Below are 26,250 nucleotides of genomic sequence, written 5' to 3'. Positions count from 1 at the left end.
CTAGGTTGCTCTGACAAAGGTGCAGAAACCTCGTCTGATTTCTAGCAAGTGCTCTTAGTATTTTCACTGTCACAGGTTCAGGAGAAAAGAACAAGGAAGGCCCAGAAGAGGCATGCGTGTACCTAAGAATAAGCTGCTGTATGTTGTTAAAATGATGGCAATGGCAAAAGAAAGAGCACACGCAGGATGATAGTTCTGGGTCATCATACTCAAGTGGTGTCACCATTTAAAGTGATGTGCCTTGTCACAAGGCAGAGGATAGAGAAAAGATGAAAGAGCATCTCAGCTACAGCTGGTAGGGTTTACTATGTTCTCATTTTGAATATGGCCAAAGCAATACTTTTGGAAATCTCTTTTGTGTCAAATGAGAGAGAGGGAAAGAGAGGTAGGATTTTTTTTGCTGCCATCTGCTTGCCTCCCTTTATTTCTCATGGGACATTTGGTCTTGAACTAGTTTAAATTTGGTTAAAAGTAGAAAATTTCAATGCAAGGTTTTGGTCCTGACAGATCATTTTCCATTAAAAATCCACCTTATCAAAAATTCTGAACCAGTTCCTACTCCAGTGCCACCAGGGGAGGAAATAGGAACACGCTGTAGTTGGAAGCAGTCTCCAGTAGTTACAGTGCTGCAAAAACATCTCTAACTGAGTTGTACTTCAGGCCTACATTCCCCTTGGGCCGCTTGCTTGTAGTGGTGTCAGGGTAATAGCACTACATCAGTAGAAAAAACACTCCGTATGCATATGAGCATCACAAAATGCTGGGGGTAAATTAGCTGAATTATATATGTTGCTCTTCTGGGAATGCAGAATAAGTTTTGCTGCAAGTAACGTGTAGCTGTAGTTGCATGCTACACCTTTAGGAAATAAAGGCTTAAGGGAGGACACAGCCGATTTAATCATTATTTTGTTTGTTGTTTCAGCTAAATTGCTCTATCATGTTATATGTATATATTAGCGCTCATCTCGCTGTCATCAGATGCTTAGTGGGATCTGAGGAAGACTGGTGTAGATAACTGAAGTGAATTGCAAGCTGTAACTCAGGCTACATCTTGACCTGGCGCTGAAGGATGAATCCATCACTTTTCATTTAAAATAATACGCTGGACCTTGGTCAAAAATATTACCAATATAAACAGATTGAATGGTTGATGGATTACTCTGTTGACAATAACCAATGAAAAATACCTTAGTATTTTTCCTTGGTTTGGCAAAGTTCTCTTTCTTGATTAAAGCTGGCAACTGTAGGGATAAAAGGACATCTGCAATATTGTACCTGATAAATGTTCTGATGAAATGTGTTCCCCAGAGGCTTGAATCCTACCCTTTTCTGTAAGAACTGTGCCTGCTTGGAAGGGCTGGCTGATTTTAGGAGAGATTGTAAAATGCCTGCTCCTGGTACGCTGATGATTGAACAGATCTGGAAACAGTACCGGAGCCATCCCAGCTTACAGCTCGCCATTTTAAGGGAACGTGATTTTGGTGCCCATTTGCCTTAAACCGTTATCAGCAAAAGTAACAAAGGAGCTGCTTAAGAAGCAGCATCGACATTTGTGTTGTGGAGGAGGATTTGGATTTGGCAGCCAGGTGCAGTAAGCGGGTACCTTCCCCTAGGGCAGGTCACCCTCGCTGTGAATGGGATCCCTACAGCTACAGTTGCTGGGTTGGTTTTGTACTATCTGTGGAGGTCTAAGATTCAAAGGTATGGTGTGTCACACTTCGGAAACATTTCCCCTAGCCTGAAAAGTACAATCTGCAACGTTAAAAAAAAAAAAAAAAAAAGTATGAGAATTTTAATCTTTCATTGCCTCAGACTCATTTACTCCTTAAGGATGGGAAGACTATTTGCATATGCATTGATTAAATGGAATGCATTTGTTGTTTCAGATGCATTCATAGTGAATTGTTATAATTTAATCTAGGCTGTGCAGGGTCCTGGGGGGAAGCAACCAAGTGCAATATATATCTGCATCATTAAAAATAATTTAAGTATGATGACAGCTGGAAAATAACCATACAAGTGATTTCAGGGTGTTCCATATTTATTCCCTGGTAATGGTAAATTGTTGTTGGTTTTTGGTTTTCTCAGTTTACAAGTCAAAAGGCAGGTTTTTAACACATCATCCTTCAGTTTTGGGCTCTGTAAATCAAGTAAATTGAGCAGACACCTCCCTAAAATTTTGTCCTTGTTACCAGTAATTCAAGCTTCTCACATTCATTCCTTCATTTAATCCTCAAAAGTCCCCTTAAGGTAGGTAAATATTATCTCCATTTTACAGGTGGAGAATTGAAGTGTAAGGCAGGCTGAAAGTAACTTTACAGAAAGTAACTTTAAAGAAAGGGCTTTTAGATAATCTGCAAGTCTTAATCTCTGAAGTTAGCTGAATATTTTTGATGTTACTCTAGGCGATTTCTTCATTGATAAGTTCCCTGTGACTGAATTGACCATGTCTTCTGGGATCAAGCATGGTTTTTTATCCTTAGTAACACTAAGGGGAGTTAAAAGGTACAATGACAAAGTGACATTTTTATATTGAAATAGAATTCTAAGTAGAATTTAGTTAAAACACCCTCCTGTTGCGGTATTTGGGGCATATGACAGGGGTTAATGGCTGAAAAGTTTATAGGTTTATTGATCACATGTAATCCCCAAATGTTTTTTGAACTGTTAAGTAGGCATCACTTAATCTGCTGCTGGAAAACAACCACATGTGAGCTGGAAAGCAGCAGCTGTCGGAGAGCTCAGAGCATTATTCCGTGACAGTTGAGAGGGGAAATCAAAAGAGGTCTCTTCCCCATGCCAAATACTCTTGCAGCTAAATTCTAGTTACCTACTGAAATGTGGTGGCAACTTAAAGAAGAAAGGCCACATTGGAAAAGGAAAACTAAAAGTCATATTATTAAGGAAAGAGATGTGAAAATGAAATTACCGCTGTCTTGCTTTGTTTAATATATACTTTTCCCTGGTCCTCAGTGTAACTAAGCCCTCAGTAGGGCTATCAAAAAAATCTATATAAAAAAATACATCTGCTAAACTCTTCGTCAGTGTATGTATTTGCACATGTGCTGACCCTTTCCTTCTTTTCTTCTGATGTAAGACAAAGTCAAGATATGAACCAGGTAAAGCTAAATGGATATATAGGTACTACGCAGCAGGATTATCCCAGGATTTTCACATAAATGGGCCAATACTGTTGTATTGCAGTACTGCTTTCTGCACAGACTGTTTTCTGGGTAAAAGAGCAGTTACGCCTTGTCCAGCAAGACCAAGACTTTACAGTCATTTGGAGGTGGATAAATAAGGGGCTTGAAGACCAAGGTCAAGGCTGCATCTTGATCCTTTCAAAGGCTAAGCTCTAGGACCTGATCAGAAAAATAATTCACAAGAATTGGCTGTCCTAAATATGTTGTTTTGGTCATTCTCTGAATGCCACCACTAGTTTGGTTAATTATAGGGAAAGACAGTGATAAAAACTTTGTAAACCCATCAGATTCTTCAGTAAATGCAATTATTATTGTGAAATACAGGAGGTCTTGTCATGGAAAAAACCCTTTAGGCTACAAAAACAAAATAAACACATGGTGTATATCCCAGTGGGCTTGCAGGTAGTACAGCAGTGATGTTCACCCACTAAATAATCATTGGGGAAAAAATTATAAAGCATTGATTTATCTGTAAGCAAGAGTACTGCCCAGAATTTTATCACTCCTGATTCAATCAAATGCTAGAAAACACACTTTTGCTCTCCTGTCAAGGTAACTTATTGTATTAGATATTTCCCAAAATATCAAGAGAATTACATATGTATGAGTCTCCAGAAAAGCCTTCGAAGGAAGGATACTAATGTTCTTGTTGAAAAAATATCCTGATATTGTCACAAGGTATTAGTGATATTGCCGTTTTCCTTTCTCTGCTATGGACTTTTGTGGGCATTACTCATCTTCAGCCATTCATCAGCTTCTGTAGGGCACTTTAGCTTGCATTCGCCTCCTTGAAATGCTCTAATCATTGCAATGGATTCCCTTGGCAGAAGGGGGTCCCTTTCAGGTTAGGATGGGGTTTGCTGTTGGCCTGCAATGTGGGAAATGGGGCACTAAAGTAATTGTTGCAGTGGACCTTCACCGTTCCTTCTGGTCAGGGGGAATGCTTGAGCTGGTTATGCTGGACTTTGGCCAATTTTGTGAAGCTCCCTTCCTGGACCGGCATGTGGGATTGTGCCTTGAACATAATAGTGATACACAATTGTGCTTTATTGCATTTCCTTCAGGTTGACATCCAGTCCACTGAGTGTTGGTATTTCTTAATAAAAAACCTGAATTTAATTTTGTAGCTTAAGAAATCCAGAGCCTGTGTATTAGAACTTCTTTCTTTCCATGTCTTCTCTCCTTTAGAAAGGTGGCATTCAGAAGTGTGAGAAAAGTGACAAAGGAAATTACTTCAAAGGGTAAATCTTAATTTATGAAATTTTGGGTTAAAGCTTGCTTCCTGCTTAGGAACAAATGCAGTGGGAAATACTCTCACCACATTCTAGACCAGGGTCTGGATGTGAAACAACAACTAAGTCAAATCCCTTCAAATAATCTCACAGTCAGTGCAACATGGTGGAAATGGTGATTTGCTATGTAATAGATTCGCCTAAATTTTCAGGTTTTCATTCATTATCTGTGATAAAGAAAGCTGGGACTCAGTTACCATGTACTGAGATTGAGTTCATTGTCTCACTGAAATAGGGGCTGTTAAGGCCATAGACTGTGTTTGTGTGGCTGGTATGTAACTCACTGTGGAGGCAGCCAAAATACAGAAAACAGTAGTAATAAGTACTTCCTGGATCTGAATTTTTCTTTTTCAGTAGTAACATAGCAGGATTTAATCATTGTCAATTACAGATCTTAATTAAATGCTAGTAAGGACTTTTTACTGTGATAGTGGAACGGAATTCTGGGCTGCATAGGGAAGAGCGTGGCCAGCAGGTCAAGGCAGGTCATTCTCCCCCTCTACTCTGCACTGGTGAGGCCACAACTGGAATGCTGTGCCCAGTTCTGGGCTCCCCAGCTCAAGAGAGACAGGGAACTACTGGACAGGGTCCAGCGTAGGGCAGCAAAGATGACTGAGGGATTGGAGCATCTCCCTCATGAGGAAAGGCTGAGAGAGCTGGGACTCTTTAGCCTGGAGAAGAGAAGGCTGAGGGGAGACCTTATTAACGTTTACAAGTATCTAAAGGGTGGGTCTAAGGAGGAGGATGGAGCCAGACTCTTTTCAGTGGATCCCAGTAACAGGACGAGGGGTAACGGGCACAAGCTGGAACATAGGAAGTTCCGATCAAATATGAGAAAAAAACTTCTTTACGGTGAGGGTGACAGAGCACTGGAACAGGCTGCCCAGGGAGGTTGTGGAGTCCCCTTCTCTGGAGACTTTCAAGACCCGCCTGGGTGCAGCCCTGAGTGATGTGCTGTAGGCAATCCTGCTCTAGCAGGAGAGTTGGACTAGATCATCTCTAGAGGTCCCTTCCAACTCTGAAAAATTCCTTGATTCCCTGATTCCATGAAATAGCTACCTGATGATTTAAGGACTATTTCCATGAGTAACTGCTCCTGAATAAACATAAAACTTCTCTTATTTGTCCCTGAGATTAAAATTTGAAAAGCCCATCAGAAATGCATGGCAGACATTTTATTTTTGAGGATCTTGCCTTTGTTGTAGATTGGCTTCAATTTTTTTCAGTTAAAAATGTTTGCAAAGTTGTATGTTCAACTTCAGGGATATTTTGTGTAGTTTGTGGATGACGTGTTCAAAATAGAAGTCTATGCAAACAAAAAAAATGTTAAAGTAGACCACTAATAATTTGTGCATGTAAATAATCCATTGTAGGTACCATCAGTTTAATCGCATGTGCACATTAAAAATCGTCATTTGAAAGCGAGCTTCTTAATATTCATTTTATATTTATGTCAAAATCTGTTGAGACATGTAATAGTTTTATGATAATTAACAACAGGAAGACCATAGAAGTTTTGAAGTTTGATTTAGATAAGTACCAGAAATATGGATGTTTATCCATCCTACACATCTCGCCTTTTTTTTGCAAAATTTCTGGTTCTTTAGGCCTTGAGGGAAGCTAAACATGTATTGCAGTTCTACATTTGGTTCCCACTAGACTCCACAAGAGCAGAGAAAAATGAGAAGAAAATTGCTTATTCAATTTTGAGTTTGCTCACAGAAGTGTAGTTTAAGTTAGGGTTTTTTTCTGTCTACTTTCCTCATTATAGTGGTAGCTACAAAGCTGGAAGAGTTCTATGTCTGTGATTTATTACTAAAGTAATTCATATCTGGACCATGTGAATCTTTTAGGTCTCTCTTTTTTTTTGTGCAAATTGCATGAATCTTCAGAGTTTTCTTGTTCTAATCTGTGATGTTAGTAAGCTTCTACTGCAAGCTTAATGATGGATGCCTTAGAGACCTGTGCTACTAATTATGCTCTGAATTTTTTCTTGGACCGTCTGGCTCTTTGTGGTAGGTTAGGAACTTGATCGCCAGCATCAAACATTACCAACTCAACTGTAATGAAATAAGAAGCTGCTTATTGCATGACATGAAAAGGCTGCGCTTAGCCATGTTCGTAGGATGATGCTAAGCAGGTTTGGAGCTGGAACGCCGCTGAACTTGGCAGTTTCTTTGTTAAAATATTCTAATTGATCCCACTGCAATGTTTTCTCAATGCTAGAATTCTGCCAAACATCTGGCTGGGAAGTTGTCCTCGGCAGCTGGAGCATGTGACTGTCAAGCTGAAGCACGAGCTGGGTGTTACGGCTGTGATGAACTTCCAGACCGAGTGGGACATTGTTCAGAATTCCTGGGGCTGCAACCGCTACCCTGAACCCATGAGCCCCGAAACCCTCATGAGACTGTACAAAGAGGAAGGTCTTGCTTATGTCTGGATGCCAACCCCAGACATGAGCACGGAAGGTAATGATCAGACCCACTCTTGCGCTAAATTAATAGTAACAAATCCTCTGAGTTACTAATCTGTCACTTTCATGACTGGGGTTTTTTTTCTGCATAAATTTTACATAAAAATATAGCCAACACTTAAGGTGTAATTTGTGTGTGTGCACGTTGTCTCTAATAAATTACTCATATTTTTTTGTAGGCGGAGAGGCCATCTAACGTACTTTGTGTCTGGCAGTATACGTGCAATTGAGTTTAAAGCCATCTGACATTGATACCTGCTTGACTGTTTTTGCATTGAGCTTGAATTCAGCCGTATAATAAAAATATGCTGTGTAGGTGGAAGACTGCAAGCTTGCACAGCAGGACAGGTTGCCATCCATGCTGGTTAAAAATGGAGAGACAGTGCTGTATGCCCGTCTTTTCTATTCCCTTCCCCCAGCAAATAATTTTTCTTTAACTATAGTATCCCAGTCTGATGCTGGGATAAAGGATCTCGATAGAGTCATTTATATAATTATTAGTAATTAATTAGAATACCCACAGCACTTCATGTCATAACATAAATTAGTATTTTTAATTCCAATACCCACAGCACTTCATGTCTTAACATAAATTAGTATTTTTAATTCCTCTGTTGGAATGCTCAGTTCAAAATCTTATTGTGAAAACAGTAGGTTAGAAAGTGTGTGTGTTTTCGAGTGAGTAGCCTACCAGGAGAGTGCTTTCAATAGAGTGAAATACTCCTGCCACAAATGGAGAACTGTCATATCAGTAATAGGACATCAGGCAAGACAGGAGACCTTAAAACAGGGATTTGAAAGGGCTTAATGTCAGTGCTCATCTGTGCCATGAGGAAAAGTGGGGCTCTGATGTTTGCAGCTTCAGTTCCCGGGGTAACAGGGAGAAAGGCATCAGGAAATATGGTATAGTCATCCGTTTGGGAGTGAGAAAGACTGTTGTGCCTTGTTTAACCATATGCTTAGTACACAATGAAATCACAACATCATTAAGTTGTACAGGAAAATACTCTTGTGCTCTCCCTCCCTCCCTTATTATTGACATAATGGCCTTCATTACAATGTTTTGGAAAGCAGCAGTAGATAGGTAGCTTCACAAACCTCTGGTACTAAAAAACATTGCACTTTTTGCTGGCTAACATTAGATCTACCTAAGATATACTGTTTGATGTAATTTTCTGCCTTATCTCAGTCCCTGTGAAAATTAATACGCTGCACATGTTCAGTGCTAATCAGAATGTATATTTAGAGAAGACTTGGGGCATTTTACAGATTTTGTGTGATGCAAATCTATGTTGCCAGAAGAAACAAAGGTTAGGGTAGAAGGTCATTTGGAAAAAAAAAAAAAAGAAAGAAAAAAACCCCAAATATGTCAGATTTGCCATTGTGATTCATAGTGCATCGGCCTGTACAGACATAAACTCAACTGTGAACCCAGCTTTCTCCAATGCAAATGAACGTGTCTTGGTTTTGACCTTAGGAAGAATACAGATGTTGCCACAAGCTGTCTGCCTCTTGCACGGGCTACTGGAGAATGGACACACTGTCTACGTTCATTGCAACGCTGGCGTTGGCAGGTCTACAGCTGCTGTCAGTGGCTGGCTGAAGTACGTGATGGGATGGAGCCTGCGGAAAGTGCAGTACTTTTTGGCTTCCCGGAGACCAGCTGTCTACATCGACGAGGAAGCTCTGAATCGTGCTGAAGATGATTTCTACCAGAAATTTGGGCATCTTCGTTCCTCATGCAAAGTGCAAGAGTAGAAAAGCAGTAGAGGAAAAGGAAGGTGAAGAGGAACCCTTACATTCGAACCCCAAGGACTTAGAAATCATGAGTCAGATGCTTGCCTCTCCTCTTCAGATTATAAGCTTGTCATAAAAGTTGTGACAATTTTGTTAAAAAAGTGCCTTTGAGGGTTTTTTATTTGCTTTCTTTAAGCTGATATGATTTGTGTTTTCAAGCCTTTTGCTGCAAGTATGAGACCTAGAAACTCTGCGAAGGGAAACTAAGATTTTCTTTTAACTACTAAGGTTTTAGGGTAGACACTAAATAAGATGTGAGGTGAAATAGTTAGAGTTGGCAACGCTTCAGTGACAAGAAAGAGAAGGCATTCTCAGAAAAACAGGTACAAATGTTGACCGGATTAAGGTTCAGGTTAGCATGGAGCTGATCATCATCAAAGCTGCTCAGTTATTTTAGGCGAAGTGCACATTATTGAAGTGTTTTCTGTTAATTTTGTAGACAAGCAGTATTAATGAGAAAGACCATAAGGAAACGGATTTTTCAGCTCAGTTTCTTAAAAAGCTAATGTCTAATGCAGTGAACTAGAATTTCCTCTCTTGGCCTGTCTAATTACTGTAAAATATTATGAGTTACAGCTCTATTCTTTTGTGACATTGGGGTTATGCTGGGACGTGGCCTGAAGAGAGGAAACAACTCCACTTACTGCAGTCTTACTCTGTTGTGGGGAGGGGCTGCTATTTATTAGACTATCCTAGGCTGTGAGATCTCTAAGTCAAAGATACGTTTTGCTCTTCTGGTCTATGACGGTGGGCTCCCTAAGTGCCAAGTCAATCTAAGCAGGAACCACTGGGCTAAAACACGACCTATAGGAACTGTGTGATAAGCCTCTGCACGTGATTGACACCGCAGCCTCTGTGTTGTTGACCTAGATTAATTTCTTCACCATAGCAAAGTCTCTCCTTGTGCAAGCAGCGTGTGGATGTTCACTGATGCTAGATTTAGCTGATTGAAGCTTATGCTGCGCTATCTCTGAGGTGAATGCAGTGAATACATTCCTCTATAGGAGCAAAGAGCAACTCTGAGGAGGATTTCTCAGGAGCTTAGCCTCAGCAGGCTAATGTTGGCTTGGTGGATGATCCTTGTTGTTTTCCGATGCTGCTCAGTCCCTTACCTAAGCTCAGCAGTGGCACCAACATCTTCCAGCCCTGCTGAGGTAAAACCAATTTGTTGTAGGCTAAGTCCAAGAGAGGAGGGAGAGAAAGCATTTCCTAAGGGACAGAGAATTAAGGATGCCTAAACATTAAGAAACCTAATTTTTATAGGTTTGTCCTTTAGTGAAATCTCATTTTTTCCAGCCAGCTTGTTCCTTTAAAGACCCAGTCAGTGCCAGAGTAGTTTAGCTGATATATATCGATTATCTGAATACTTAATGGAGAAACTATTAGATATGAACTGTTTTGATGGAGAATGTCCAGAATAATAATGTGTTTTATTTATCCTACACTTCAATCATCTTCAAAAGGAAAAATGTTTATTTAAGTTATTCTGTATGTGTGGTTTTGATCATGGCTTTGTTTCTGTTTTTTTTTTTTTTCTTTGAAATAACACTGCTTGTTTAGAAAACAGATGAGAAATAAAATTTCTCATCTACCTACTAAATAAAAAAAAACAGCGACAATTCCAGCAGCCCATTTTGTCGTATGTCCTCATCTCCTGGTTTCATGAGTAGCAAAAAAGATCGTGGCTCATATTTCTATATAGGGATGGGACCAACCACTTTAATGGTAACAGCCCGTTTCTCGCTTGCTATGCCGTGTCGGATTTGATAGGCTGTTGAGAAGGAAATATCAAAAAAACAGCACAGCAAAGATGTGCTGTGTGGGTGGTATGGCACCCCTGCTACCTCCAAAGACGAACAACAGGGGTTGTTTCTCCTCACCTCCTGCAGAGAGCAGAGGGAGTGTGTCAGTGCTGCTGTCTGGCTGTTGGGCTCTCATGCAACTGGGAAGACCTAAAGTTGAGAGCGCAGGAGGGCACACAAGTTACTCCATTTTGTCTGGGTTTACAGTAAAGATCGTGGGGAGGAGGATGGCGTAAGAAGTAGAACTTGCTTAAGTTTTCCATTTCTGTTGAGAAATATTTGAAACTCCAAGCTTAAAATGTGTTTCCAAGCATCCCCGACAGACAGACCTTTCCATCAGATGCAACTTTTAATATATGTTGGGACAAGTACTTGTCATTTTAGCCCTTGTTTCACAGCTAGCTATATTTCTTTTTAGGGCTCTTGGTACTGAACAGCACATAATGTGGCACAAACAAGTAGGTATATGACTAACTAAGTATAGCTGTGCTGTATCAGCTGTTTCCTCATTCTGATTTTATTGGCAAGGGAAGCAGACTGATGCTTCACTTGTAGGGCAGGTATTCAAATGCTATAGAAGCCCCACATTCAAGGAAGCCCTAGCAAGGCACTGTTAAATCATTCTGTATTGTCATTTCAGTTTGCTCTTCTGCTGAACTGCTGGGGGACTATATGATATACAGATTGCATTAGCCGATGAACTACATGAAAAGAACTTGCCAACACCACGTTAACAAAGAATGCAAAGAGATCCTGTGGCTTGCGGTCCCTTTGTACCTATTTGTAGCATACTTTTTCTCTCATTGTCGCCTTCCTGCCTTCCTCAGTAAAGGTCACCCTGTCGAGTAACATCCATTCAAAGCCCTCTCTGTTGAATGCAACTAGGAATTTAAATGCTAGAGAGATCATTGCAAGAAGCTACAGCAACAGAAAAAGCAATCCTATAAAAATATTCCATTTCTCCAACTGTATAATTATATGATAAGTCTGCATCTAGAGATTATCTATTAGAATTCCAATTTGTAATATGTTCTTATGCTGATTGCATCATTAGCTCTTTCCACAGACTCGCCTCTTGATGCAATTTGGATGAAAGGATGAAGGCAGACTGTTGTTTATACACTTGTATATTTCCTTGCTACTTTAGTCATAAAATTGCTACAAAATTTAGAGAACATCTCCTATAGAAAGAATTAGATAAATAGTAACAGTTATTTTAAAGTGGGCCCAAGAAGCCAAACTAATAAACACACAGTAATGGGAAAGAAGTAGAAATATTTTGAGAACTCATCCCTGAAGAACATCAGTTGGGGAAAATGGTTTTCTGCTGGTATGAGCATCGATATTCTCTGCCCTGTTACAGCAGGTTTTTACCTCTGTTAAATGAAAAGAGAAAGTAGAATTTGCTATGCAGAATCGGACCATTTAGAACTCCAGGTACCTAGAGTATCTCAGTGTCATTATTAGGCCAAACAATTGTATATATTTTTTCCCAGGGCTATGTACATGAAGGAGCTAAGCAATCCTAGCTCTCATGAGTGTTTTTGTAACAAACACAGCCCCTTGAGGAATGGATCAGGCTTTGAGTGGTATAGTTTTGTCAATATTTTTCCTTTTGATATCAGAAAAGTACTAATGAGAATCTTCTGCGTGACATTTTTAGGTAGGCAACGCAGCCTGCTGGAAGGAGACCGGGCTGGCTGGCATGACTCTTGAATACCTCCTTTTCTCCCTTACTCCTTACTTGTTATTTCACACTTCAAACTGTGGTCCCTTTGGCTCTTGTATGTTCTAGTTGCTTAAGTTGTAACTTTGCTGTCTTCCCTTTCTGTTTGTACAGCGTCGAGCTCAGTGAAGCTCTGGATGTGGCTGGGACTGCAGGTTTCGTACCAGGTTCTACTCTGGAGTAGTTGAAAAGTCTCACAACTGGCAAGTGAGTTGCATGTGCTGCACAAAAACATGTGCAAAAGAGTGTCTCTGCTCATCGAATGAAAATTTGAGACCGCCAGCCAAGCCCTCCTGGGCAAAAATAAAGGAAAAAGATAGGCTGTAGGTTGTGCAGGAGCAGTTAATAAAATCCCTATTTAAAAAAAGAAGGCAAAAAGTCAGACTCCTTCCATTAACTACTATGATGGCCTTTTTTAGTTATAATTTATAAAACACACAGACTTTACTGATCTTTAATTGAGAAAAAAATTTTGATTTGAAGTAGTCAAAGACATTTACCTTAACTGTATTACCCTGCTGCTTCTTTTATTCTTCATCATTGAATTGCAGAGAGATTTCAAACTAATGACAGAGTTAAAAGAAATAAATAATATGGTTCTTTAAAAAAAATACACTGGAACCGTGTAACAGGAAACCATGAAAAAAAAATTTAGAAGCATAATAACTACCGCAAAAGCATATATTTGGCAAGCAAGTCCTACCTTCTTGAAGGATAATGAACATCAGGCTGCCCTTAGCTAAAATGGAATTGGATTAATGTAGCAGAGGACATGATATAGATGACTGTCTCCGACTCTAACTGTTTACATTCTCAGGGGTAAATCAACACTTCTGTAGTTACTGCCTTGAAAATATTCTGCTGGAAAAATTTTCCACAGGTATGTAGCTTAAAGGGAAAGGGGCTGCTCTGAGGGAGCAGACTTTGAAACGATGCAAGTATAAAAGAATTAATCCTTTTTCTGTTGCTCAGTGACACAATGGTATCACCAACAGCAAACCCAAACCATCTGACTTCATAATTGATCTTGTTCCTAGATGAACAGAGGAAAGCAACTTTTTTCTAGGGTAATGCCATTACCATATATTAGCATAATTGCATAGTTGTGACATAAGGATCCAAAACACCTGTTGTTGGTCCTTCAGGTATGCTAACAGTGAATCTATAGGGTATTCATTCTTAATCAGACATATTTTACGCTTGCTCCCTGCTTTTCATCCCAAGATGCTTCATTCCAGTCTTGACTGGTTTATAAACTGTTTTGTCACTAATAATTACCATATTTGTAAAGATAAGTAATGCCTATTTTATTAAACCTTTTTTATGTATCAAGACTTGTCTGGGGATAAGGAAATAAGAACTCTTATACCCTGTAAAAGAAGGATGGTGACACTTAGCCCTATATAATTCAACCTTTTTGTGGTTAAACATGTTGTCTTATGTAGGAGATTGAATTTATAAAGAGTGCAGGATAATGTCTGTGATTTGATAATTACTTCAATGCTGATGTTGTTATATTTACATCAAGAAAAATAGAAGGCCTGTTTATTCGTGAGCTGAGGAAATATTAAATGATATCTCATTCTTGATTTAGATGATGTGAGGAAAAAGCATAGAACAGCTGCCAAGGAAAAAATTCTAATGCTGGGCAGGTTTCTATGGTCTTTGCTTAATGTCGTTATAAGAAAATTTGTTTTGTGGTAATGCAGTTTCAGTGGGGAAATAATTAATAGTCAGGCCACCATCCCAAGGGTAGCAGCCATGTTTAAGTTGGGCAGCCAGCCCGAAGTCACTGCAACAAATCAAATGCTGAAAATGAATCCAATCTCCAAAAATTCAATAAAATACATAAACACAGAGGTTAAGAAATGAATATAAAGATCGTATTTGGAGAAAGGCAAAAATATATAAAACATAGTCCTAGCTGACGTCAAAGGGGAAAAATATTTTGGAGTGGGATAGCAAACACCACAACTCATTTGAAAACATAATCAATGTGTTAGATAAAAGTATAGCCAGTATTTAAAGTTTACTAACCCGTTAAAGGGATACCACCAAACTATTTAGGCTTAAAACGCAGTCACAACATTTAGCTGTATAAAGAAAGAAATGTGGGAGGGTAAGCTCTCAAGAGCACAGGCCAGTTATACCCTCTCTTGGGCAACTAACTCATGGATTGTACTCAAGCAGGTGAAGCTTTATGAGCACAAAAGTGGTTGCTGGGGCATTGTGGTTTGTCAGTCAAATAAATCCCTTGCATAGAGACGTGTTGTTCTGAAATAGGATCAATAAGGCTACGCTTCAGAAGAACTAATGGGAAGGGTACCTCTTAAAATATGTTCAAATGATAGCTCTGGATAGCAGTCTAAACAAACATCTGTCTTGCTGGAGTCTTTCTCTTCACATGTGTCTTGCTGAAACAGGAAAGCGTCTTAGAAGTCTTTTGCCTCGCAATACCTGTGCTTAAAGCCAGAGCAGCAGAACGGGAAATTGTGAGTAGCACTGGCCCTGACCCCAGTTAGTTAACTGTTGAATGATATCATTCAGACCATTGCCAAGTTTTGCAGAGCTGGCCAAATTCAGAGGAAGGCTGCCGTGTGGATGTCTGAGGCATTGGCATGAGAGAGCCGAACTCATCTTGCAGACCCAAGATGGCGCAGCGGGATCCAACCAGGAGAAGGGTGGACTGGAAAACAAGAGGCAGGTCCTGCACGCAGTGCTGCCTCTGACTCTGCAGGTGAAATGGCTTATTTAATCTCTTTTCTTGAGTTATTCTGTTTCTTAACACGACATGAAGAATACTTAACCTCAGTCCTCTATCAGTTATCGGATGGGACAACTGCTGTTCTCATGCCTCCACCCACAGGGGCTGTGTGGGTGCCTGTGAGCGCTTGTTCAGACACTATAGCAAGTACGTTGCAACTCCATGTTAATATGGTCTGAATGATCAACTTAGATTTCACAGGGAGTTACCTGTCTATGTCCCTGACACACTTTCCTGGCACATGTGTGGGTATTGCAGTTTGATGGCACTCAGGCCACACACGGCCTAGCAATAAGAACCAGGACTCTGCTCTGGCCTTCTTCTCAACTGGGGTATCTTACTCACCTGGAAATAAGGATGCATGAACAGATGCCGTCATCTTCAGTCAGATTATTGTATTTTTCTTGGTGCCTTATATAGCCCTTTCCATCCAAGTGCCCTCCTCTGAGGACAATGAAAGCAATCATGATAGGGTGTTCTCAGCACCACTGAAAATCTCATTTGTGGTGTGGTTTTAGTTTTTTTGTTTGTTTGTTTATTTGGGTTGTTTTATTATTTTTTTTTTAGTTTAACTTAATTTAGATACCCAACTATGAGTAACTAAAATAGAAAATGCTGCTCTGAATTTTTGGCTTCTTCCACTCTTCCTAAATGGTAAAATGCATTATTCTGCAGAAATTTTCATGCAAAGGACTACAAAACATTTCACACGGCAGCAACTAAATATACTAGACCACCAGTGAAAGGTGTAGAAGCAGGAGTAGGAAAATACATGAACTGCAAAAAAAAAAAGAGCGGACTGCTGAGGTGAGGCAGAGCAAGTGGCCAGGTGGTCTGCCTTCCAGTGGTCTCGTCTCACGTGGAAAGAAGGAGAGGAGAAAGCGAGTGCTTGTGACGCAGGCTGAGGACAGGGAGGGGAGGCAGCCCGGGCAGAGCTGTGTGAGCCAAGAGCAGCTGGGAAATGGCCAGGAATCTGGGCGAAGGCTCAGAGATGAGGCGTGAGCAGGGTTTGCTCCCCGGGGGCAGCGGTGTGACCGCCGCGGTCAGATCATCGCTCTTATTTCATTGTGCTTGGAAATATCTCATTCAGAGTTTGGCAGACACCAGCGCAGGGACTGAGGAAACGCAGCGGTGAGGTGCAAAAACATCTCAGCACCCAGCGATCACCAAAAGCACACAATATCCACGGGAACAGCAAAGCCTGGCAAGCTTTTTAACAAAATCTGCCAAGATCATTATTTTTGAGAGGAGAAAATTTGATTAGATCTCTCTTGATTGCTGGGAACATGACTTGAGTACGCTTTGGAAAATGCTGAGCTCTGCCATTTGTGTATTTCTGCTTATGGAACAGAAATCGATAACTTAATTTTAGCTGTAAACATGGTTTTATTTTGCTTTCCTGAATGGCAGTAATTTCAAGGTGTCTTTCAGTGGCACCCTGATTTAGAAAGAAAAAAAAAAAAACCAAACCAAAGAAAGAATCAGATAAGAAAGTGATATAAATGATATATATCTAGGGTAATTTCTGTACTTTTAATGATGATCATCCTAGTTTATTGGGGCATTACTGGGCTTAGAATGTGCAGTTATCTTCTTTTTACTCAACTACTGGCTTATATTCCAGACAAAAAGGTATGCTTGGGTAGTACAGAAAATATAAAAAATATCTAGATTTGAAACTGTTTCTGAAACTGTTATGATTTTGTGCTGCTGTAAAGATCCAGGGTTCACCGTGCTAAAATTTGTGTTAAAAACCCCACGCCTGTAAAAAAAACATCGGTGAGAAATGCAGTAGTTACCAGAATGTTTATCCTGCTATTATCTGCTCTTCATTTGACAAAGCAGGAGAGAAAATTATTTGGAAAAATGTTGGTGAAGTCAAACAGAAGGCATGCTTACGCACATCAGCATACCTTTCCTCCCTTTTTTAGCAGTGGGTTCAGGCAGACAATCTGCTGATTCTCCTTCTGCGCTCTGAAAGGCTCTGCTCGGGGGACGCCTCCTTTAGATAGAAACTGATCTAACAAAGCACTTACTGCTTGTGGAGATTTAAGTACGAGAATGGTCCTGGGGATTTCAAGTTGAAAACTTTGCACTTGATGCCTAAGTGCTTTGCTGAGTTCTCCAGCTTGATTTTTGATGAGACAAGTTCTAAATCGGTGTATTGCAGCAACCAAAATGCCCCCAGCAAATGCCACGAGCTGTGAGCCCTGAGAAAAGGGTAAGGACACTTGCTTCTTACATGAACTCTGTGACTCAAACAAGCTGTGCAAGGTGGTAAATGGAAATCACTTAGTTTTTCAAGGGAATGGGTGCTAATAGGTGTTGGAACTTCTTCACAAATACAATATCTGAAAACTGTGTTTTGCGCACCAGCATCCGAGCATCTGTGTTCATGTGCCACGCGCCTGCCTGGAAAATAAATAAAATTAAGAGAAGGCTTACCAAAGATCAGCATTTTAAGGACTGCAAATGCAAAGAATGGAGGTGTATGTGTCAGATATGTAATGGCTGGAAACACAAATGAGCTCTGCAGTGTCTTCAGGAGAGCCTGCTGGTTTTAGCAATATTTCTGTGGTGGTGTGCTTGAATGTGATTTTCTCTTGTCTGTACATGTTTACTCCTGTATTTTTCCACTTGTTTTCTGCCCCTGCTTCTTTCCCATTTGAAACAGACTCAAACACTACAGAAATTTTGAGGAAAATTCTTTTGACTTGTGGGATTTTTATTGCCCATGGGCTTCCTTATGCTTTCTTGGTAACTGCTCATTCCAGACTTACCAAATACTAGAATATTACTCTATCTGCTTCAACGCCACAGCTCCTTCTTTTCACCTCTTCCTTCATAGTTCCTGAACCTGGTAGGGAGAAGCACAAAACCGTGTAATGATTCTGCGTGGCTCTGGGTCACCTCCAAGAGATGTGCAGAAATCATAGCAGAGGGAGAGATAGAAATCTCCCTGCTGAAGAATCTGAAAACTACAGTTTAGCATGATTTTTCCATCAGTTTTTCTGGACATAATTTCAACCAATGTTTTGTTTTGTTTTTTTTTCCCCAAATAAACTAGCCCCTTCAGTGAAGAGAGGTAGTCTCGAAGAACACTTAGCAACTTGCAATGGTTGTGAATGGTCTTTTGGTCTCTTCAGCACACAAATAATGATGTGTGCCTCAGACGGAGCCCTTTGGAGCTGCATAATAGATACCAGCGCTACAGCAGTTTCCAGATCTCTGCCAATTTTTATTTTTATTCTGTATCTAGCTCCCTCATTGCCTATGCTTTGGCACAGATGTGTTGAAGCAGTTGACTGATTACCATTTGTTGTTTTTCCTCTCTGCCAATGGCCTATAATATGATTCCTTCAGCCAGCGTTCATGGCTGTTACCAGCAGCAGCTCTGCCACCAGCAGAACGCCTCCTCTGCGCAGGAGCAGATTCCCCCAGTTGCTGACCAGTGGGGGCCAGGTGTAAGCGGGTTCCTGACAGAATCGAGCTCAAGGCTATTCTGCTGTGTGATTTCATAAATTACCCGCTCAGATTTTTAACAGGTAACCCAGCACAAATGGTAGGACCAGCAGTCCTCTTCATCAGAGGTGTGTTGGCATTTTATAGCCTAGTGGTTTCTGAGAGGGGCTTCGAAGCGCCGCACGGTGAGTGGGCTGTGCTGAGTTTGCTCTGCACTCCAGTGACCCATCCTGGAGGGCAAGCGGCAGAAGTCCGAGGACCTCTGTTTGGCAGTGGAGCTTTGGCAGGGAAGTCAGTGGCTAAATGAGAACAGTCAACGAGAACTGATCACCAACAGCTTGAGTTTGCTTTGTTTTATCCTCGGTGTCTCCCAGGGGCCTGTAAGAATAATATTTATTTTCTGATCTCTGTGGTGATCCCTACGCCTACTTTGTTCGCTCAGTTTAAAAGGGTGAGTTGCATCCTGGGTATATCCTGGAAAGAGGGTCTGGGACTTAGTCCCGGCTTTGGTATTTCTAAAGCGAGGTGAATAATGGTGTTGTCCCGCAGGCCATAGCTGCACAGAGCCATTCACTGACAGAGCGGCTGCAGGAGGTCACTCTGAGGGTTCACCCAGCCCAACGCCCTGACTTGGGCAGTGGCTGCAGGCAGAAGCCAAGGGCAGGGCTAGACCAGGGCGAACAGAGGGTACCACTGGCTGCCCCCAGCCTCTGACCCTTTGTAGCTCAAGCAATTTCCAGAGTTGGTGTAATTTCTCTGTTTACTAATCTATAATATATCTCATCTCTGTTCAAGCGCTGGCTCTGTCTCCTGTGGGCATAAGCTTCAAGCATTCACAGTGGCCTCTGGCAAGAAATTCCACAAGTCTGCTACACACCGGAGGAAAAACTACATTACTCTGTTTGTTTTGCAGTGCATTTCGTATCTCCTAGTTTTTGTACTGGAAGAGTCAGAGTGTAATTAATCTCTTCTCCACCACCTCCATCAGAGAAGCGTGTGCTCTGTTAAGCACACACATAACAGAATATTAAGCGCTTGATGAAGTCCAGTGGGAATAAACAAAACCTTAGCCCAAACCTAAACACAAGATCATCTGCAAATGCTTTGCTGAGCGTGAGGGCTCCAACAGCACTGCTCATTTTGTTCTGTTTTAAAGTGAAACTGACTGCTCTGAGCCTTTGTTTAGGTGTGGATATTTAAAAGGTCACTTCTAAACCTCTGCTCTTTCCCTCTATCCCTGTTTGCTATCTGCTGCCTCAAAAACCTTCTGGTTTATTAAGGTATTAAATAAAGTGGGCATGCCATTCCCACACAGATTTCATTCTTTTAACTCTTGCTTTCCTCTGATTTCCATTTGTTCACTGCCCCTGGTCAGAGGCCACCAGCACGAAGATGGAAGTGAGCACCTGCACTCATCTGGCCATCTTGCAGAGGCCTGGAGATGCAAAAATCCTGCAGGTACCAAATTGCGTTTCTGAGTGATTAAAAAACCAAGTGAAAGCAATCATTACGTTAGCATTGCTGTGTGGCTCCTCTGGTGTTTGCACTACCGTAATTCAGGTGAATTATTTTATTTATAAAAATCCTGATGCATATATGCATAGATAAAAGACCTAGAAGTAACGGAGTATAACTTAAAGGAATGAGAGTCATGTATGTGCCCGAGCATGTTTCTAGTTTATGTCTCCTAAAGTCCTTGCCCCAGTGTGCACCCCTTTTCCCAGAGCTTTATTTCTGGGTGTGTGAGCTGCAGCTACAGAGCAGGCAGCAAGAAGTTTCTTAATAAGCTTTTTTTATTACCAGCTAAAAAACTGAAGCAAACAATGTAAGTTTTAGGGACCAGATGCGGCTATACCGTTAAGTGTCGCAGCCCCTATGTGCCACCTGCATGCTGACTGAGGAGTCACCTGGAGATACCTCATAGAAAATCAGAGGGCAGAGGCAAATCTGACGTCTCCCCACCTAGCTTGGGAGAACTTCAAGTAAGCACCTCTGCCTGCCTGGGACACGGGGCACAGCATGATCCCCGGAGGAGACACCTCTCCTTTGTAATGAAGTTACTGGCTCACCCTTGTCTTTCAGGGTGGCGGGGAGGGGGCAACGGCTGTAGTGCTCATTGTGATTATCCAAGGCTTAAACCACTGGCCTAGAAAATGGGACCCTCAGCACAATTCACTCCTTAGCCCAAAATGTTTCAAGGCCACTTCTCCCAGGATGTGGCCCTAGCTGCTGAGCTGTATAGCACCTGAAGGCACTTTATATTAAAGATTCTCAACAGGCCAGAAACATCCTGGAGAATGGGAAGGACACTGCCAGACTCCTTGTCAACCATTAGTGTTCTGGTCTCCAGATCCCACCGTCAACATCTCTGTTGTGCTTTCCCTCTCTGTGGCCCAATGAAACTTCAAACCCATTCCGCACACTGGCACAGCGCTGGCCTGATGGTGGGGGGAGTGGGTGACTCGATCCCACCATACTGCAGCCTAGCCTAGTGCTTATTGGTAAAGCAGCTTGCAGATTTTATGCTCATTTCCAAAGCAAGCATTCTTATGAGTAGGCTATTGTGCCAAAGATATGACAATAATCTCTGGTATTTCAGAAGAAATGAGAGAAGTGGTGGCATATACTCACATTAGCATTTAAGATAAGATACCCACAGCCAGTCAGTGACATTTGTGCTCTGAAGCCTAAACTCTCTAATGTCTATAGTGTTGTAAATCCCATCTCTGCTGGCTGGTGTATACAAGGTGTGGAAGTGCTCCGTGTTGGCACCACTGGTACCCCAGAACCTAACTGGGTTTTGGATCTCAGCTCTGAGGCTGTCATCTATCATGAGAGACAAAAAAAGTGTGTATGTACAATCCCTGTTTTGTTCAACAGCTTGCAAGCATTTGCTAGAATGAAAAAGGTGAAGAAAAGGTATACCATAGTGGAGGAGAGGTAAGGTTGGGTGCTGCCTCACCAAATGGGAAATGTTTCCTTTCTTCCCCTTCTTAGCCTATATAAGACACTCAAATACTGCCAGCAAAAGCTGTAGTTCAGACAGAAGAAGATTACATTTATGATGTAAAGAACTGGGTTTTGCTGTTGTCTTTTTCTTCTTTTCCCTAAATGACCAAACCATTTAAATAAAAATGTAAGGGGGACAACTCTACCTTTAGTTGCAGAGCAGTCACAGAAAACACCGGTTTACTGGTGGTTTTCTCAAAATGGTAACTCTGGGGGAAAGAAGGAAAGGGAAAGGGCACGTGCCTTTGCAGCCATTCCCACACTCTTAATTTGCTGCTCTCAAACAGCTTGTGCCGCGGTGGGGGAATTCTGAACCAGGCTGAAATCCCTCAGGAAATATATCCATGAAAAACAGGACATACAAAATCATGACCTGAAAGTGGATGTCAAGGTGAGGGATGATTTTTCTCAGCTGCTGTGGGAGTTTGTTGCAATCTGGGAGAGCTCCGTTGTGCACAGACGGCCTGTGCCCTCCTGCTGGGAAGCGCCTGTGTGCCAGAGGAGCAGATTTGAGGGCAGCCTCACAGCAGACACCGGCCCCTCACCTCAGAGCTATAAATGATCTTTAAATACCCTGGAGCCAAGCTGGTGAGTGCCTGTGGCAGCGGCGTTGTGGGTGCTGACGGTCCAAACTCCTCGCCTGGGGCATCTCTTCCCCTCGGAGGGGAGAAGAATACAGCAAAGTCAATGGTAGGGAGCCCCTTGCCCACCACGCCATGCCCTTTATCCATCCTTAGGGATTAGCCTTAGGAATAGTTTATAGAAATGTCAGCCGTTGAAGCCTGGTACAAAACCAGAGACGGACTAACACTTGAAAAAGCCACATGAGCCTTCTTATAGGTTGTGAGAGTCGTCACAAAATGTGTTTGGGATATCGCAATGAAATGTTGGTCAGCCTCCTGCCAGCGTGTTTCGGAGGGCAGTGAAGAGCCTGGACCTCCTGCCTGCCCACCAAGCTGACCTGCTGCCTGCCTGGGCAGACAGGCAAAGATAAACACCAAGAAAAATTGCTGTTTAATTTTATAAAAATGGGATAACTGGAGAAACCAGCTTGAAAGGGAAATGAGTGACCTGGAAAGTGAGGCAAAGCACACCAGGAGAAGAAACTATTGAAACACCCATGTGTATGTGTGGTTTAGCAACTCTGTCAAAATGTTCCCAATATCCCCAAGAAAGTAGGGGAAAAAAGGCTCTACCTTTACAGATCCTGGTGTTTGTGGGATCCTAATAAAATTTTTGTCACCCACATATTCATCGAAGTCTGCTGCCCATTTCACATAATAACGTCTGTAAGTTACTATGAAAGGGAGGAAGGATGAAGCTCCCCTACAGTTTACCGCATATCTCACATAATTTCTGTGATTAACTCTCTAATGGGGAGACCTTGAGAAGAGAGCCCAGGGAACTCCAATAACATTTTGCAGGGAAAACACTTCACTGTGGAAAGGGCAAGTTCCTGAGAGACCCACCTAAAAGTGCTTTTGTCTGGATCTCACTTGACAGAGCAGATTGTGCCAGGGCTACGTGTCCCTGGGGCACCACGTGGTGCAAGAGCAGGTTTCCTCCGTCCACGCTCATCCTCTCTCCCTGGAGATTTCAGGTCACTGATCTCAGCAACACAAGATTTATTCCCTTTACTCCTTTTACCTCTCCGAAACTGGGTAAAAACTTGTACCTGTAGAAACCCAGATTCCTTCGTATGAGTTTGGGCAAGGGCAATTTTTTCAGGTCTCTATCTACAAAGCAGCCAGTGCAATGAGCTCCTCTTGCTGCTGGGGCTGGGTGGCATGTCTGTAAAGCAGGTGGGGATGTTGGGAATGTAAATGCTGAGTATGTCCCAGTTGCTTATGGAAAAATCCAAGCAAGCCCCTCATAATCCAAAATATTCTGTTTCAGTCAATATTTGCCACGCTTGAATAGGTCATTCCCGGGCATACTGCCCTTTATCTGTATAATTTCATAGTCAATTCATAGAAGAATGTCAAGCTGGCTGGCTGGAAATCTTTGCTGTAATATATACACAAAGGGCAGATCTGTAAACCCGACAGGGGAGCAGATCTTCACACAATTCAGTGCTTCTGGCTTGGCTAGAACTGCCGAGGTGAAAAGTTGCTCACTGCTGGGATCAGGGAATTCATACCCCGCCACAGGTGGTTGCTTTGCTCAGGATCATGAAGATTAACACATGGAAGCATAATGATATCCTGCTTTGCAGCTCAGATTAAAAGTTTCATTGATCTCGTAGGACTTGGCACTGCTTTGGATGTGCAACATCTGGCCTATAAGAAATAGGAATGCGTGCATGTGAAATAGATGCAGTATGAAAAGTGAGAAGTAAAGGATAAAGCTAAAAGCAACACTTTGACAAGAGTATCAGGGATTTAAATGTTGATCTACGCATAAGCACCTTCTTTCATTACTGACTAATGCACAGAATGGGAAGTCCCAGAGGAACTGTTGTAACAGCGTTCATATTCTTTTCTTAAAGCATCTTCCAAATTAACTTGACTTCATCTCTGTCTCCCCTCTTTTCCTTTATCAAGTGTTCCTTTGCTATGTATTTATTGAATTTTTAAGTCACTGCAGTTTCTTTTGGTCTTTGATAAAAAAATATGTGCAGCACCTGCATATGGTTTTGAACAGCCTGACTCACAGGCCTTCATTTTTTAAGGATGTAAGTGACAGTTTTAAAGAGTTTTACTTGTGGGACTATTGAAGATTTTTTTCCTGCCTTCACGGGAATGTTCCTCTTTTCATGTTTTTAAAATGGAATTTTCATTTTCATTTCTATTGCTTGAGGAAAATGAAACCGAGCACCGGGGAAGGTGACTTTCCTCATTCAGATTAGATTGGTACGGTTTCTCATAAAAAAAAAAAAAAAGGCAGCTAAAAAAGGACAAAAAAGATGAACTCCTTGACAGTGCACCCATATCAGTCTTCCCAGATCTTAATTTTTGGGAGGATAAGGTGTTTCTGAGCTAGTCTTTCATCAGACCGTCAAGACATTATTTTCGCTTATAAACTATAGGTTCTGTTTGCATTTCTGTGGCATCTTCAGTCCCAAAGGACTGACAGCACTTCACCTTCTATCCATCTGGTCTGTCTTCACCCTCTATTGAAGTACAGCTGCCACAGTCTCAGGAGCACAAATTGGAAATGTGTTTAATTGTGTATAACAACACTGTCCCACAGTGAAGGACAGAAGCAAAGCAGAATCCAGCAGAAACAGCAGGGGACATTCAGATAAAAGTGTAGCTAAAAATGAATATTCAACTAATAAGGTTTTCTGAAAATAAATCTCACTTCATGTCATCCCTTACCTGTTTTAAACCTATTTGTATTACAGCTATCATGAGAAAGGTAGTTGGTCTACCCATCACACCCTATAGCTAATACTTTGATCAAAATCCACTAAGTTCTAGTTGGTTCTGAATTTGCTTAGGTAGGATATACTTTCTGAGCATCAGAGGTGCTCATGTCCTTGCAAAAAATCAGTGGGTACTGATGGAGCCCAGCTCACACACTCATCCCCCCAAAACACAGGCTCCCTAGACAGCCCAAGTCAGGGAGGTCAAATGAATGTTTGCTCCTGAAAATTTGGATCATAACAGCAGTACCCTGCTAATGCATGATGGACACGTCAGAAAATTGGTCAGGATCATAACAGCCTGTTCTAGCTAGTAAGATGGTTCAGGACCTGAGATAACCACACGCATTCAGGGGTTACAGCTGCTATACATGACGGCACTTCCAATGGCATAATAGGAACAGTATTCTAGGACTTTAATTCACCAAATGGATGGTGAATGATTAGCTTCTGCATTGCCGCTTGCAAGAAAATAGGGCAGCAAGCATAGCAGCACAGAACATACCTTCGATGTTGATGAGTGTATCTTCCTAACAGGCGATAGGACAAGAGGAAATGGCCTCAAGTTGCGCCAGGGGAGATTTAGACTGGATATTAGGGAAAATTTTTACACTGAAAGTGTTATCAAGCATTGAAAGAGGCTGCCCAGGGAAGTGGGTGAGGCACCATCCCTGGAATTATTTAAAAGACGGGTAGACACAGTGCTTACAGATATGGTTTAGTGGTGTTTTTTGTCAGAGTTAGGTTGATGGTTGGACTCCATAATCTGAAAGGTCCCTTCCAACAGAGGCAACTCTATGATTCTGTGTTCTTGCTTTTCTCAGGCAGAGGCTATTCTAGTGGTGAAGGGCAGAAAATGGAGCAGGGGTGTGCTGACAAGCACGGGTGGGGCTTCTTGGCAAACAAACCCCAGAGTAAATGACTTATTGCATGGAAAGATTTTGGCCCCAGTTAGCTGAAATTGTAGGGAAGAATGTTTAGCTAGTAAAAAAGAGTTTGAAGGACAGAAATTTGTTGAAGTCATAGAATCCTAGAATGGTTTGGGTTAGAAGGGACCTTAAAGATTATGTAGTTCCAACGCCCCTGCCATGGGCAGGGACACCTCCCACTAGATCAGGCTGCTCAAAGCCCCATCCAGCCTGGCCTTGAACACTTAAGGTCATTCTTTTACATAGCTTTTTGAGATTCCTGTTTTCACCAAGGTTATTCTGATTTAATAACACCCTGCATCTCCATGCTGAGGCCGTGGGCATGGCAGCGTGTGCTCTAGAGTCATCTTTAGCATTGAGCGTTTTTCTAGTCGTTCCTGAACATGATTTGTAGGTGAGTCAGTCTGATGAGGAGATTTGGTATTC

At 41.7% G+C, this 26,250-nt stretch overlaps 1 protein-coding gene across 1 annotated transcript in view; it reads left to right on the top strand.

The window, feature by feature from the left end:
- Nucleotides 1-10,392, top strand: part of EPM2A (EPM2A glucan phosphatase, laforin) — a 41,901-nt gene extending 31,509 nt beyond the window's left edge. The window contains exons 3-4 of the mRNA XM_063329238.1: nt 6,722-6,963; nt 8,446-10,392. Of these exons, the coding sequence (XP_063185308.1) occupies nt 6,722-6,963; nt 8,446-8,726 (523 nt within the window). The 3' untranslated portion in view covers nt 8,727-10,392. The remainder of the gene's footprint in view (nt 1-6,721; nt 6,964-8,445) is intronic.
- Nucleotides 10,393-26,250: the final 15,858 nt, after the last annotated feature.

The sequence above is a fragment of the Chroicocephalus ridibundus genome, chromosome 3, assembly GCF_963924245.1.
Source record: "Chroicocephalus ridibundus chromosome 3, bChrRid1.1, whole genome shotgun sequence".
NCBI classification, from domain to species: domain Eukaryota; kingdom Metazoa; phylum Chordata; class Aves; order Charadriiformes; family Laridae; genus Chroicocephalus; species Chroicocephalus ridibundus.
Note: the sequence above shows the minus strand (reverse complement) of the source record. Positions and strands in the feature narration are given on the sequence as shown.